The sequence below is a fragment of the Lates calcarifer genome, linkage group LG2 (assembly GCF_001640805.2).
Source record: "Lates calcarifer isolate ASB-BC8 linkage group LG2, TLL_Latcal_v3, whole genome shotgun sequence".
Classification (NCBI taxonomy): Eukaryota; Metazoa; Chordata; class Actinopteri; family Centropomidae; genus Lates; species Lates calcarifer.
In genome coordinates this window covers 23,092,631-23,107,393 of record NC_066834.1, presented here as the reverse complement: position 1 = coordinate 23,107,393, position 14,763 = coordinate 23,092,631, and the positions used below count along the sequence as shown (strand labels likewise).

At 40.0% G+C, this 14,763-nt stretch overlaps 1 protein-coding gene across 1 annotated transcript; it reads right to left on the bottom strand.

Moving 5' to 3' along the window:
* Positions 1-902: 902 nt before the first annotated feature.
* On the bottom strand, positions 903-14,540 carry ube2q1 (ubiquitin-conjugating enzyme E2Q family member 1). The gene is given in 14 exon segments (XM_018666893.2): positions 903-4,185; positions 5,663-5,729; positions 8,363-8,458; positions 8,601-8,649; positions 8,795-8,853; positions 8,949-9,039; positions 9,133-9,193; positions 9,824-9,887; positions 9,889-9,909; positions 10,509-10,649; positions 11,086-11,139; positions 11,461-11,583; positions 13,318-13,422; positions 13,824-14,540. Coding segments are annotated over 14 exon segments (1,122 nt in total). The 5' UTR covers positions 13,983-14,540; the 3' UTR covers positions 903-4,153.
* Positions 14,541-14,763: the final 223 nt, after the last annotated feature.

Genomic DNA, 14,763 nt, shown 5'->3' with positions numbered 1-14,763 from the left:
ATCGTACACACCCAAGACACCACCTGTTGCAGTTATTACCATCTGGAAGGTGCTATAAATCACTGCTATCCAAGACAATCTGCTACAAAAACTTAGTTTTCTCCATAGCACTACGGACACTGATGTCCTTAAGTGTACCCCACACACTCCCCTCTTAGCAAACTGCACTACAACTGTAACTGCTGATTTTTTGTGTATACAGTTTTGTGTGATATTTTGGAAGTGTTGTGTACAGTATTTTTTAACTTGTGAATGTGTGATGATGCTGTTATGTATTGGACTGGTAAACTAATTCTACCTGCATAGGTAATTTAACTTATCAGACTTTGAGCCACATGATCATTTGATTTCCAGTGTCATCCCTCCATGTGCTACTTCATTTAAGGTTACCTAGAATAATTAGAACCATGTAGGCCCTTGAATATACCCTGTTTAATTCCACATGAGCTGCATTTTTGCATGACAATGTAAGTGGTGGGGGTGGATGAAAACTAACACCTAAACTTTTTGGCAAAGAACACCATCTACTGGAAAACACAAGAAATACATTACCTGGAAAGCACTGATTCATGTAGGCAGCTGTAGCTTGGGTGGTTAAATGGGCCATCCACTGATTACAGAGTTGGTGGTTGGATGCCCAGATCCTCCTATCCATGTGCCTAAGGGTCCTTGAGCAAGACACAGCATTCCTAACATGTGGGGAAAGATGGAAGTTACTTTAATAAAACATCAAATAAATATAATGTAACCTAAGCGAGTTGGTGCAAAAATCAGCTGGCTAATCAATATTTGAAGGTGTTCCTGTGTGGCACTGACACATTGCTGTTCAATACCAGGCAAACAGTCAGTCAGTAGTTTGTTGTTGACAAACAATGTTCATGAATAAGAACTGAATGAGGAGATATTTCATAAAATTCTTTATTCATAAACTTGATGCAAGTTTACAAATTACTTTACATGGTCAAAATCACCCTTGCAATGGAAAAAAAAATGAAACCAAACCAAAGCATGCTAACAGTGCATAACTTTATAACCCGGCCAACGCAGTTAATGAAGCAAGGTAAAGAACCCAGAATCAGGCTAGTTCAGACCTCAGACCAATACTTTGCTCGCCAAAGCAGAGAAGGTTTTTTTTTTATGTTAGTCAAACAACTTGTGTTGGTGTGAGAGGAGCTATTATTATTCAGTGCACAACAGACTTGAGTACACCATTATTCCAAGGGTCAGGTTAAAGATATAGGCTTACAATCACTCTGATGGCACACAAATCTGAACTGCTTTTGTTGGGAATCCTGGCGTGTTTAAAAGGTAAATCCGAGCAGGTAGATGTCTTTTTAAGTACTTGTGTCTCATATAGTATCTGACGTGGTTCAATTAGGAATGCACAGGGAGAAATTATCCTGTGCACTGATGTAGGTAACCACAATTAAATAACTCATGAATAAATGGATACATCAAGTCTTTTTTTAAAACCACCCAACCCAACCACTCTTTGCCTTCAGTAGCTTGGGGAAAACACCCATTGATATATTGACATGCAAAATACAGCAATATCAAAGAGACAGGGCAGATGTGTTCTGAACCCCTGATCAAGCGTAGGATAATCTGAGGGTGGGAGCAAATCCTTACTCCACATTATCTGATCATTCCAAAAAACTTAGCTTAGTAATTATTTATCAACCTCAGCGGCATTCAGAAAATCTTAATTGTGTGCAAGAGCAAAACACACTGCAAGGGGCGTTATTTTAAAATGCCCCCCCTCCAGCCCCCAAAAAAAAGATCTTGCATTTTATGACAATATTCTGAAGCAATCCTTTGCAAAGTCGAGTGTGCAGTATGTATTCCTGAGTTTGCTTCTCCAGAGAATGCAGGGGTGGGCTCAACAATGTGACCAAGATGAAGTGATTAGTACATTACACCAATGGCATCACAACAGCTAACAACCATGCTGATGATCCATAGTCATGTTAAGATTTTAGTTGTGGTGAAACAAGGAAGGAAGGGGAGGTTGTACTTGTTACATCCTGCAAGTCTAAACAAATGTCAGACATGCTGAACATGAACAAGCTGTATGTTTTCACACCCATCTCTACCTGTTTTGGAGATACTGGTGTCGTGACTGAGGTTAGAAATTCTATCTCAACTCAAACATGAGGAATGACTGTATGGATTAGCATAACTAAGCTTTCTATGCTGGTTTTCAGGACAATATACTCAAAACAATGCAAGTAACCACACAATAGAACACCCACAACAAAACGTGTAACTGCATTAATTGGAATGCTCCACACAGTTTTCTGCATATTATTCACATTACATCAAAGACCCAGCACACTGAGGGGGTACAGCAGTGCTGCCAGTGGTTATGAATAGTAACCAGAGAGATGGTAAATGGGAAGAGCTGGGTCCCTCCTGTGGCAAATCTGGACAAATATTTATCAAAACTGAACAAATATTCTGGAAATGGAACAGACTCCAGTCGATCTTCCCAGGTGTGAAAGCCAGAGAGTATATGGTCAAGACTATTGCTGTGAATTTGTCAACTCTGGCTGCGGGTTAAAAACAGCCGTGAGGTCGAGGAAAAGTCAGAAGGTAAAAAGGTCACTTTTTTCCCAGACTGCAGGATTGGCAAAGTGGTCAGGATGTGAACCAGCTACAAGCACTAAGCAGGTGACTACACTGTTAAGCTGTTAAGACTAATTTTCTTCAATACAACAAAACTCCACGAGACTGTGTCTTCACTGCATAGCCTTACTGAGGTTCATCCGGTTTGAGTGATTAGATATGAAAAGCCAAACCTCTGGAATGCCAGAAACAGCTGTGTCTATGCCATTATTGTTACATCCACTGTAGTGAAGAGGTGCCATCAAATAAGGGGAATGGTACTGTCATTGTTGCCAATAACATGAGGATTACAAATCAATATAAAAAAAGAACAAAACCGCAGTAGTCATTAAGCTTACATAAGAACATGGTGTACTTTTGTTTCCTTCTGCAAGAGTATCCATGAAGCAACTTTTCCTTATTCTAAATGGGTCTCAAGAAGTTGCAGTGCCCCTGCTGGTAATAGTCAGGGGTATATAGTAATACAGTCTCTGCCCAGCCAAAGACCCAGACAAGGTTACATTATAAACAATTAAATCCTTTTGCAGAAATACAAATTTACATGTTTACATGTGGAGTTAAAATCAACTACATTACAGTGTGATCCAATCCAAACACACCCCTGCTTTGCCTGGTCATGTTTCTTGTGTTGCCAGCCTAGCCACACTCCAAACCTCTCCTGCAGGGAGTGGTCCAGCTGCTGGTTGCGATGATGACAGTGGTCTCCAACTTTGGAGCTCAGCAGGACGCTGTTCTTCATTATGGGCTGTCCCCACCCAGGCTGCAAAAGTCTCTTCATCCTCCTCCCCACCTCAGGGCTTCAAGCTTTAAAAGATAAGAGGTTTGAAAGCAAGCTAGCCTCAGAAGCGTGTTATTCCAGAGGAGGGATCTTGGCATAACAAAGATAATACATGAGCACAATATTACAGAGGCTGTCCATGGAGAGAAAAGGCGGTGGTTCTTCCCACCACCAGCATTTAAGTGTCCTTCCCAGTCACCACTGCATCATATCAGGGAATGTCGCATGCCATTCTCAGATCCAGTCCGTGGCCAGAGAGGCACTGTCCAGTGACTGGAGCATCAGACTGCCACTGCTGGAGGATAAAGCCATGCCGCACCTTTTGACTCGCAGCCAGCACGTTACCTTGACATGCTCAATGCCACAACCAAAAAGGTGAGTTTGCGCGCTATTTAGTCCATCCTTTTCCTGGAGTACAGAATGAATGTCGCAACGGAAAAATTAGATTGTATCAGACAACAGATGTACAGAGAGATAAGTATCCGAGGAGAGGACATCCTTGCGAGTAGCTGATGGATGTAAATTTCAGATGAGGGTGCGTGTGTGAGTATCTGTGTGTTTATGTGCTAGTTTCTGGGTGGTCACAGAATGAGGAATTTGGTTTGGAGTTCAAATTCTCATGTAGAGAACATAATGGTTTGCAGGATTTAAAACAAAAAAAAAACAAAAAAAACAAAACAAAACATATTGGTCGCAAGAAAAAAAAATCTAAGACATATGGTCCCAGTGCAGGAAAGGCAATAGTCTGTTTTAGCCATCCTCCTTAGGGGGTGTGTACCAGCCTAGGGGGAAAAAAAGCACAACAGAGAATGACTATACAGTATTTATTCATTTATTTCTTTGTATTTAAAGTCACCACAGGCAGCACATCTCTACCACCAAAGGCATCAGGGTAACGTGCAGATGATTTTTGCCTCATTACCTGCACACACTTTTTCATGCTGATCAAAGATTTTGTGAACTGTTTACATGGGGTGTGATTTCATACAGTATTTACATGTGCCAGTGCTTTTAATCCTAACAGCTGTGTGACATGCGTGAAAGTGATGATGAGCTCCTATCTATCGTCTGTTGCTGTTATTGTATTGTTCTTAATCAAGCAACAGCTTGGTAACAATGCAAGCTTACGTATGCATGCTTACATGAAACGTACTCTGCACCCCCTCACATTTACATCAAAACAGAGGGGATACGCAGAAATAACACAGCCTGAAAGTAATCAGGTTGAATTGTTTACGTGGTTTTTATTTTGATCAATTTATGGAAACTACCCCTCTACAACTGACTGAAATGAAATCAGTTTGGGCTTCTTTTTTCTGACAAAGATGTTTATATGGAGCATTTTAGTCTGTTTGGGCCAATTATAATCTGAATATTAGGCTCAAAGTAAACATACCTATTAGGATGTATCTGTGTTTCCAAATTTGTCTGGTTGGCACAAGAACCAAAGCACACCAAACCACTTTTTGGTTCTGTGTGTTCTGGTCAGCCAGGCTTTCAGTTCTAAACTTTTGTATTCTACTGAAATTAAATATAACTAAATGTAGCCTGATGAAGCAAAAGTAATTTACATATTTTTACCCGCACTGTCTAAACACAGTGTGTGTTTTCACAGAGGTCAAGGACAAGAGAAAATCTGCATAAATGTTAATCTTTGAGCAACTGACATACCAGTGCTTTTTCTCCAATAAAACGGTTTAACTTTAAAATGTAAATGTTGATGTTTCTCTTTTGTTGATTTGTCACTTTCATGTTTAACTGCATAATTCACTGGATTTGTCTGGGTATATCATTTATTCATTTACTTTTGCTTTTCGGGTCACATAGGCTCCAACAAGACCCCAAACAGGAACTGTTTGCTATTGTTGGGTCAGTAAGTGTAAATAATGGTAAATATGAAATGGTGCTGTCAATAACAGATTTTGATAGAATCATGTTGACAGCACAGCTAAAGTGACATAGTTATTGTTCAAGTTTCAGTGATAGAGAATGAAATTTATTGAATCTCAGTACAACTTGTATAGGTTTAACTGTTGTGTATCTAGTTCCTTCTTGTACAAATCTCTAAAGCCACTACACACCAGTCACATGATGTGAGTGTAATGTGTACTGCATGCATGTAGATGTTGTCCATGTTTGGTACATACACAACAGTCTAAGCACTAATTTTCCTCAGCTTTGAGGCATGGGAGGGATTTGGTTTCAGTAAACAAGGTCAGTAATGCACTCTGTATGAAACTGGAGACAAAAAACACTCACCGTTCTTTTCATGGATCTGAACCAGGGATTTGTAGGACTGCTGTGCTCTGGCAAGATTGTACTGGTTCTGCATTAAAAGATGAAAATGTAGTCAATCTTCGAGTGTGCACTGGGGTTTATGATGACAGTACAGAACAGGAAACAGCAATGACAGCTCTTTTCTACAAGCAAAGAAAAAAGCTTATCACACCATCTCCATTTTCAAGAGCAAAATGCTGGCACAGGATAATGAACACACATTCTACCCTTGTTTGACCATTCATACCAGACTGCTGTCACACACAGCTGGTCATCACCATTCACGTAAGACCTGGCTTTGCACCCATAGTTCTACACACATCACTAATGAACCACAGAATTACACAAGACTTTGTACAAATATACATGATAGAGGCTGAGTGTAGCAATTCTTATAGTTTCATATCTGGGGTGGATTTTTCAAAGATTAACTTTGACTATGGCTTTAATCAAATTCATAGTCAGATAGATGCCTAAATTCATCAGTTGCACAAAGGTGTCTAGTTCTTGACTAATTGACTAATTTTCCATGATTTCTAGGTAAACTGAGATTTTTTTCAAACTAAAAAAACAAGGCTTGTCACTCAAATGACTCAGCTCTCTTTGCTCCAGCAGAAAATGTTTGCCTTCTGAAATATTTCAACAGTTGCAAGGGCATCCAGTAAAATAAAATCTCAATGGAGTGCAGATCTGTAGCAGAGCTGAGACACTGTGGCTTTTTTATGAGACAGGGCTCAGTACTTCTGCTAACTCATCAGTCAGGCTCAGAATAGTTTCCCTGGGCAGTCAAAAATGACTCACAATGTCCTCATTGGTTTTCCAACTGGTTTACTGTGGTCTCTTAAAACTCTTTTGTTCCTCGTTGCTCATTCCACAACAGTGTTGGCAAACCATAAATTATGAGCCATATTTTTTCCATTATCTTTTGAGGGTCGCAGGGGCAGGCTGGAGCCAATACCGGCTGACATTGGATGAGAGGGAGGGTACACCCTGGACAGGTTAGTCTATCAAAGGCCTGACATATAGAGGCAAACAACCATTCACATCTCATCTATATCCATTTAGAGTGGCCAATTAACCTAACCTGCATGTCTTTGGACAATAAGAAGAAGCGCAATACCTGGAGAAAACCCACACAGGTAGGGTTTTGAACGCAGAACCCTCTTGCTGTGAGGCAACAGTGCTTAGCCTGTGGTAAGGAGGCTAATTAACCGACTTCAGTCCTTATGTTTGTAAAACTGTATGATTTCTTTTAGACTAATCTAAGAACCAAATCAAGACTAGCCTTAACACTACACACCAGTCTAAGGTCACTGTGACCCCTGCCTTAAAAAAGTTGCAGACAATGTGCTACATTTTCCAATCATCCTTCAGGTATGTCTGAAACAGATACATTTCTATTTCAAAATCAATACGGTTATCTGCACAGGCCACATAAGGGATATTTTGCACTCGTACTAAATTACAAATTGTTTTTACATGTCAAGTCTATTTTCCTCCAAGTTATATTAGTATCTTCAGCGTGTCAGGTTCTCACCACTGTGAACCTGGATGACCTACACTGAGCACTGTGCCTGAACACATCCTGTGTAGACACAAGATGACTGAAGCTGTTCTACTTTTGTGCTTGCTTTCGCTACCAACCTGTGTCAACACTGTGCATGCCTATTGCATTTCTAAAGTGACCCAATAGCATCTAAATTTTTAAGGAAAGCTCTGTTCACCCTTTCATACTAAAGGGAAGTTGTTTCAAGCTGGCTGAGAGACCAGGTTGACCTATTCACACTGAAAATAAGAGAAGGACTGAATGGGACACTTTTTTACCCCAGATCATTGAGTGAATCTAAAATAATGCAGACATCTTACTCCTGTCAGGCCTTGACTGAAAACTGCTAGGGGTCAAATTTTAAGATTTAATAGTACACCAAAAAAATACAGTAAGTAATTTTGGGATCGGTAGCTCCCTGGTACATGCTCACACGCTCATTATAATCACTAACAAAATGCTGTAAGAGAATAAAATAAAGCTATGGTCCATTTGCACTTTGTTCTCCAAATGAAAAAGAACATTTTCAAAGCTGTTGTGTCAGCTAATTTAAATACCTCTCACTATCCAATGATGCAGAGGTTTTTATGTCAATAAAGAAAAGATGTCTGTGTTCCAAACAAACTTTAACCCATTTGCAGATTATGCTTACCGAGGATTTATCAAATTGGGAAAGACTGAAAAGAAAACTAAGAAAGTGAGAAACATCAGCTAATTTAAGTCAACGTCAAAAGATATAACACTACAAAATGGAATTTGGTTGAATCATGAGATGAAGCTAATGAGGGGGACTATTCATGTAGCCAAAAAACATACCAAATACAAGTGAAAGCAACAACTGTAAACTGCAGCACAAAAAGATAAGCATCTACCTTGGCTAGCCTGGTAGTGACATGCTGCACCTCCCACTGCACTTGGATTTAAAAAAAAAAATAACAAAACCTCCTCCTGTTTCTGCAGAGCTGCAGAAACAGGAGGTTATCACACAGCACAGCTTGCCATCACTAAGAGGCAGGAAACCAGGCTCCTGGGTCAATGCACTGTCATCGTGGTCCACATCATTCATTATATGAGGTCAACATTATCACAGGACATTTCCTGACTTAAAATGAAACCTCTAGTACTTCCTCACTTACTTTATTGGCTCCAAACTGCACTCTGGCTTTTCCTTTGACTAAAGTGGCATTGATCTGCATGATGACAGACTCAATGGAATAGGCACTGCTCCAACCCTGCAATCAGGAAACCGAGTGTCAGTAAAGAGTAGGTTTTAAAAATATAAAACTGATGCAAACAGAATCTTAAGTAATATCTTATATCACGCAGTGCAACCTGACATTAATTTAAGGCTTTGGAAAAATGTATTTGACATACCTGTTTGGTGAGAAGTTCCATGCACAGGGCACCTCCTCCGAGAACATAACTAAAGCAAGGAGAGAGAAAAACAGTATTATCATTTTGCCTATTTATCCAGTTTTTAATCTAAGTTGTTTCACAAACTCAACCTTGTCCTCATTGGACTACGGAGATGGAAGAAACTGAGAAGTATACCCTCTAAATGAACTCACCCTCCAGAAAGCACAGGCGAAACTACCCGGACAAAGGGTGGATCAAAGGGGAAATTATCCTGTAGCAACGAACAGCAAAAATGATTAATTAACAGACTTCAAAGACTCCCACATGGTGTTGCATTTTCATTAATGCAAAGTCAGTTTCACTTACTTTATATGAGAAGTTTAGTAAAATGTAATCCATTCCTTCCTTTTCCTTTAGGACTTGTAAATCACTGTGTAAGGGGCTATCTGGATCCACCCTGTTGGTCAGTAAATTATGCAGTCAGCTTATGTTTACAGTGAGATCAGAAAAGGGAAAATAACACATGAAACAAGATCCCAAAATTACTTACGTCCTTAGTTTGACGTGCCATTCATACAGGCTGTCGTTAACAAGCTCAACTGAGTAGATGCCTGCAAAACAGACTGATTATGAGTGCTCAGACGTCTCCCAATGCAAGCTCTAGTAACAACTGTAATGATGATTTAATCTCCATTTTCACTCTTAAAACTAAAAGGTAATGTAGGGAGGGAAAACATAAACTATTATGACTCGTATCTCACACATATCATCATTTCACTGTAATAAATAAAATAAAAAAAACTTCAATATGAGCCTCTGACTATTTTTTTTTTATGGTTTGTGCTTCATTTCTCAAAGAATCCCATTTCTTTGTTAAGCTGCGTGAAAAGCATGTCAAAGTGCTTATAGCCAGTACAATAGCATACATGAGTCCTTTGAACAACAGTAAAGGGTGTAGCTTGCAGTATCTCATGAAGGTAGAGCTGGCCTCAGGATAAGTCATAAAGAGTTAGGTACCCTCTGAATTCTGCTACAAACTAAACTCACTCTCAAATGCTTCATGTCATGGCTCTAATATTGCCATGCTTGATTTCCACTAATACTTATGTATCACATCTCAAGAATAGAATTAATGATTAATGTGAGTGTGGGTTTGTATCTCTGCATTTCTGGGTAGAGCTATTTGGGTCCTTTTCTCTAAGATTGGCAACAAGGAGCAGACCTTTGTGCAGTGTGCATACCTGTCTTGTAACTCTGAGACCTGTAGATCTCTCTAAGCTCCTTCATCAGGCGGTCAGAAGCTTGCAACTGAACCAGACACAGCTCCCTGCAAAACACAAAACAACTGTAACAGCAAGGACAGAGCACATGGCACTTTGTAATTCACCATGGGGGCAAACCTGTCATTACTACTTAATGTGAGACAATATCAAAGAGAAAGCTTTATCCTGCTAGACGCCAATATTTATATCTCTACAGCCCTTGAGAGAATGTTTCACAGATCCTCAAAATATTTAAAAAAAAAAAAGAAAAAAAAAAGCAAAATGGGCCACTGACGTAATTGTATTTTTGACACATCTCAGAAACCAAGAGTGTCCCACAGATGAGCCACTGAACAGGATGATGAGCAAGCAGAGACCCCTTCCCAAAAGAAAAACAAATCTTTTCATAACTTTATACTGCCTTGAAGGGCAGACGCTAAGAGAAACTTGAAGATCCTGCATCAGAGCACATTTAGAAACAGGTCACATTCCCTGCTGTCTGATAAATGTATGAATTGTCTCATCACTACTTTGCTACTTAACTTTCTTTTTCAAAACCTCCATTTGTCTCCATTGTCATTGACAAAAGTAATCACTACTGAACCATAATGAACCATATGCCCCATGAAATACAATGTATATACTTCACTGAACTTAGACTTACATTCAAGTGGTCCTGCCTCTGATTCTTTCGGATCTTCTCCAGGATGGCCAGATTCTCCTTCTCGATGCCATCATCCTCTGATTTTTTCCCATCCACAGGCTCCTCCTCTTTCATTTCATAGTGGTCCAGATCCTCTATGTCCTGTTTATTTGTATTTGATATTTTAGGCATTTGAAATAATTTCTAGTTCTCCACCAATACATGTAACTGAAAAGGAGGAGCTCAGGGATTAAAGCTTGTTTAGTAGAATAACAATTTAAAAATAATTACATTAATGTTTGGTGAAATCAATCATAATCACATGAAAACCAGTCAGTATTAATGTGAATATATATATATATATATATATATATATATACACATAGGGAAGATAAAAAGGGGCAAAATTAAAAACAACTATTGCCGTCCTTATTGCATGTTGCAATTACCCATTAACTATACACTGTAATATAGAATGTGCCCAACCTTATCATGGCTTGTAAAAAGCATGTGTGACCAAGATGCGAGGAGAATACACAAGTTTGTGTTATCACTAAGCACTTAACACAGCATCATAACGATCATCATCATAACTTACCTCTCCCATCTCCTCCTCCTCCTCTTCTTCAGATGTGACCTCTTCTGTCCCATGCTATATAAACATACACACACACACACCACAGACAAGGTATTAAGTGACTTGCTGACTGGTCTTTTTATCCTACAGAAAAAAACACCTTTTACTGTCCATGAAACAGGAAGAACTCACTGATCAGTTTAGACAACAGAGTAATATGAATCACCAAAGCCCTCTGTAGGCTGCTATTTCATTGCACAAGTGGATTTAAAGTGCATTATAAAACATCCTGATTCAAATATGCATGTTCCTTAAAAGTTATCAAACACCAGCTAGGGTAATGGGTTTATTATGCCATAGGGAGGTATTTGACAACAACAAACTAGGCAGTCTTGCCTTTCGGTCTTGTCCCACAGGGCCTGCAGGCAGGGGCTGGTCAAGCATCTCCACATCGGGATGTTGGGGAAGGTTGTACAGCCGGCAAAGGTCACAAATGAGTTTCTTCAACTGCTGCAAAAGCTAGAAAAGACAAACCACAGAAAGGAGGGGACACAGAGTTAGATAAACCATTTGAGATTGCAAATACAGCTACACAGCAATGGCACACAGCAGACGTGTGATAGACACAAGCACAAACACAAGCATATGTGAATGAGCCTCACTATGATATGACTATGACATCACAAGTTTCCAAACACAAAATTAGTAATTCATGATTGTATAAGACAAAAGACAATAAAATTATGACATTATTCACCAAGCAGTGTGTTGCAGGGCATTCTCACTGCAAGTGTGGAATAATGTAAAACCCTGCAATCTGTAAGTGTAGTAATTAAGTTGTGGCTAATTAGTCACATATTACCTCAAAGTAAGGATTTAAACATTAAACACTTATTGTAGTAGTGCTTTACATGTGTGCAGGAAGACTGGAATTGTTTGTGCTCATATAAAAAAGAGCTGCCATCAGCTAGTGTGCCCTTGCAAATTTGGTGCAATTCAACTACAGGCTACCACAAAAACATCTGTGCAACAGTAAGAAAATGAATTGATGTTATCTATTTGGAAGAAGGCAAGGTTTGTCCCCTACCTAAAAGACAATGTTGTATTCTTTATCTGAATGCAGTGAAGTTATGAATGAATGAAGTTATAGTGCAAACAAAAAAAGTCTTCTGTCCAAAAAACTGACAGCACTTCTATAAAAAGCATATTTTGTGTCCTACAAATAGAGCATGCAGCTTGAATAACTAGGCTAACTAAGCTCAGAATGTCACCACATACGTAGGATTACATAAGGAGCTGCTTGTCACAGACATTGTGACCTCAAAGGTTGTTCCAATGATCTACTGATATGGCCATTTGGCCTGCTGAAAACCTGCCTGTCTGTACTTGCCAGTTAGATATGTTTATCCTACTCCTTAACTACAAAGTGAGACACATTTATGCAGCACATACAAGCTGTTTGTTTAGGTTTGAAAGCCCATAAGCAAAACTGGAATAAGCTCCTAGTTGTGTAAATGTTGGGAATGTAACACCAACATGGCAAAAACTCAAACCCACGTCAGTGAACACTCTCTAACTAGTCCAACATCTTGGAAGAATGAAGCAAAGCCTGTTTGAGGGCAACAACTTTTGCAATCACGGACAAAAAAATCCAATACCAACTGCACAGAGTATTTAACACATCTAAATAATTAACAGCATATTAAATAAGTTCAAATTAAAGGAAGAGTGCCAAAAGATTTTTTAGCACTGCAGTTATCTGCCCCTTCTGATGAAGCTCATCACAGCAGGCTGGCATTATGTCATAATAATGCACAGAAAATACTCCTGCTGGGAGGCAGCCTGGTCAGTACTTGTTTAGCCAAGAACTTCAGTTAAATCAAATTAAGGGTCGTCTTTTCATCTAGTCACATGTCATATACCTCACGTACACCACAGAAACATTTTTGGCTGACACTACATCAACTCCGTTTTAACTATCAGGATACTTTTCGGGCATATAAAAGCTTTGCTCAGTGTTCATTTTTGTTAACCTGACACCAACTGCTGTATCACAAGATAATTCCTAGCATGTAATAAGCATTCACAGTAGGACTTCCACAAAACCTAGTCTATGAGTTCTGGCAAACTACTGAATGACAAACTAACTGCACTATGACTAATAAAATTGAAAGCGGATCCTCGCACAGTGTACAGAAATAGTTAGGTTTTCCTCAGTGATAAATGGTGAAACAAATGAGAAAGGATAGCTACCAGGGTACTGCCTTTTCTCACATCTTCCAACCTCTCCAAAACTTGCGCCAAGCTCGGGTCATCAGAGTCCACAAACCATATTGGCGGCGTAGATGGATAAGATTCCTAAAGACAGTGGAACACAACAAAAAAGGAGACAGTCACATAATCAATACGTTTGACATGAGTATCCACTTGTGTGTCGCAGGGTTAAATGCAGGGTCTGTAAACAACGTAAATTTTGGGTTGACGACATTAGCATTCAGAGCGCAGCGATGGCTAACAGCTAGTGTTGCTTATAAAGACTGTTTAATGTCGGACTGTCCAACAAACAATCCCCTATCAAGACTGCGTAGCTCCTACTGACACGAATGAAACTACGCAAAACCCATCCCGCATAGCACCAGATTGTACCGTTCCGGAGGTGGCTTGCTACCTGACTAGCAAGCGAACCAGCTAACTTTAGCTCGCTAACGACCAACGAGGGAAGTGTATAAATCCCGGCACTTATGTTACTGTCCGCTTACCGTTATATTACAGTGGATAATTAACAGCTTTTCCCCAGTTACATTAAACTGGCAGCTCAGCTCGTCAGGCTTCCAGTCAATGATCCTGAAACGTTCGTGGTTTGGATCAAAAATGGACTCCAAAAACTTCAGTTCGGCCTTCAGCCCCGACACCGACATCTTCCATGCATCTCCGGCTGGGCCGCTGGGGAGGGGGAGAAGTCGGGACTTAGCTTTTAGCTAGCTAAAGCCACAACGCAAATTTCAGAACAAAATTTGGTCACAAAGTGGCAAAGAACTGACGGGCTGCCCCGGTGGATATAGCTGGATACCCAGTGCCGGCTATAAACGGCGTCCGGTCAAATTTCAGCGCGACCGGACAGATTTGCTAATGAAGTAGCTAACGTAAGCTAGCTTTCAGTTAGCATTTGAAAACAGCGCAGTGCTTGGCAAGATGCTAGCGAGCGAGTTAGCGAGCCAGTCCGTTGTTGTTGTCTTTCCGTCTATTGTTGTTGTCTGCCTATCATAACAACATTTTAAGGCTCTCGCGGTGTCCCGTGACCGTCTCCTCACAGTCCCATCGGACGGTCCCTTATTATTTACTTAACCGGGAAACAATCATACAGTCTCTGCGATCGGAACTTATATCCCGCTGTAGGGACAGTGTTTTTCATCCCGGTGTACAACTGTATCTGGCCTCTTGTGGGGTTTAAAGATGGCGTTCTGCAATCTCCCCGCTCCCGCAGAATCCCAGCATTCAGCGCGTTCTCAATTTATTTCAGGGTGGGAAAATAAAGGAAAGTTTACCACATTGGATCGTTATGTCAAATATTAACGCAGGACAATAGCTCCATAGTGATTTTGATTCATTTGTAAGGCAAAACAACCAGTTTCCTGCTTCAGATATTGTCTGGCAGAGTAACACACTGCACAGAACTTCAAATTGACCCTTTCTAGTGCA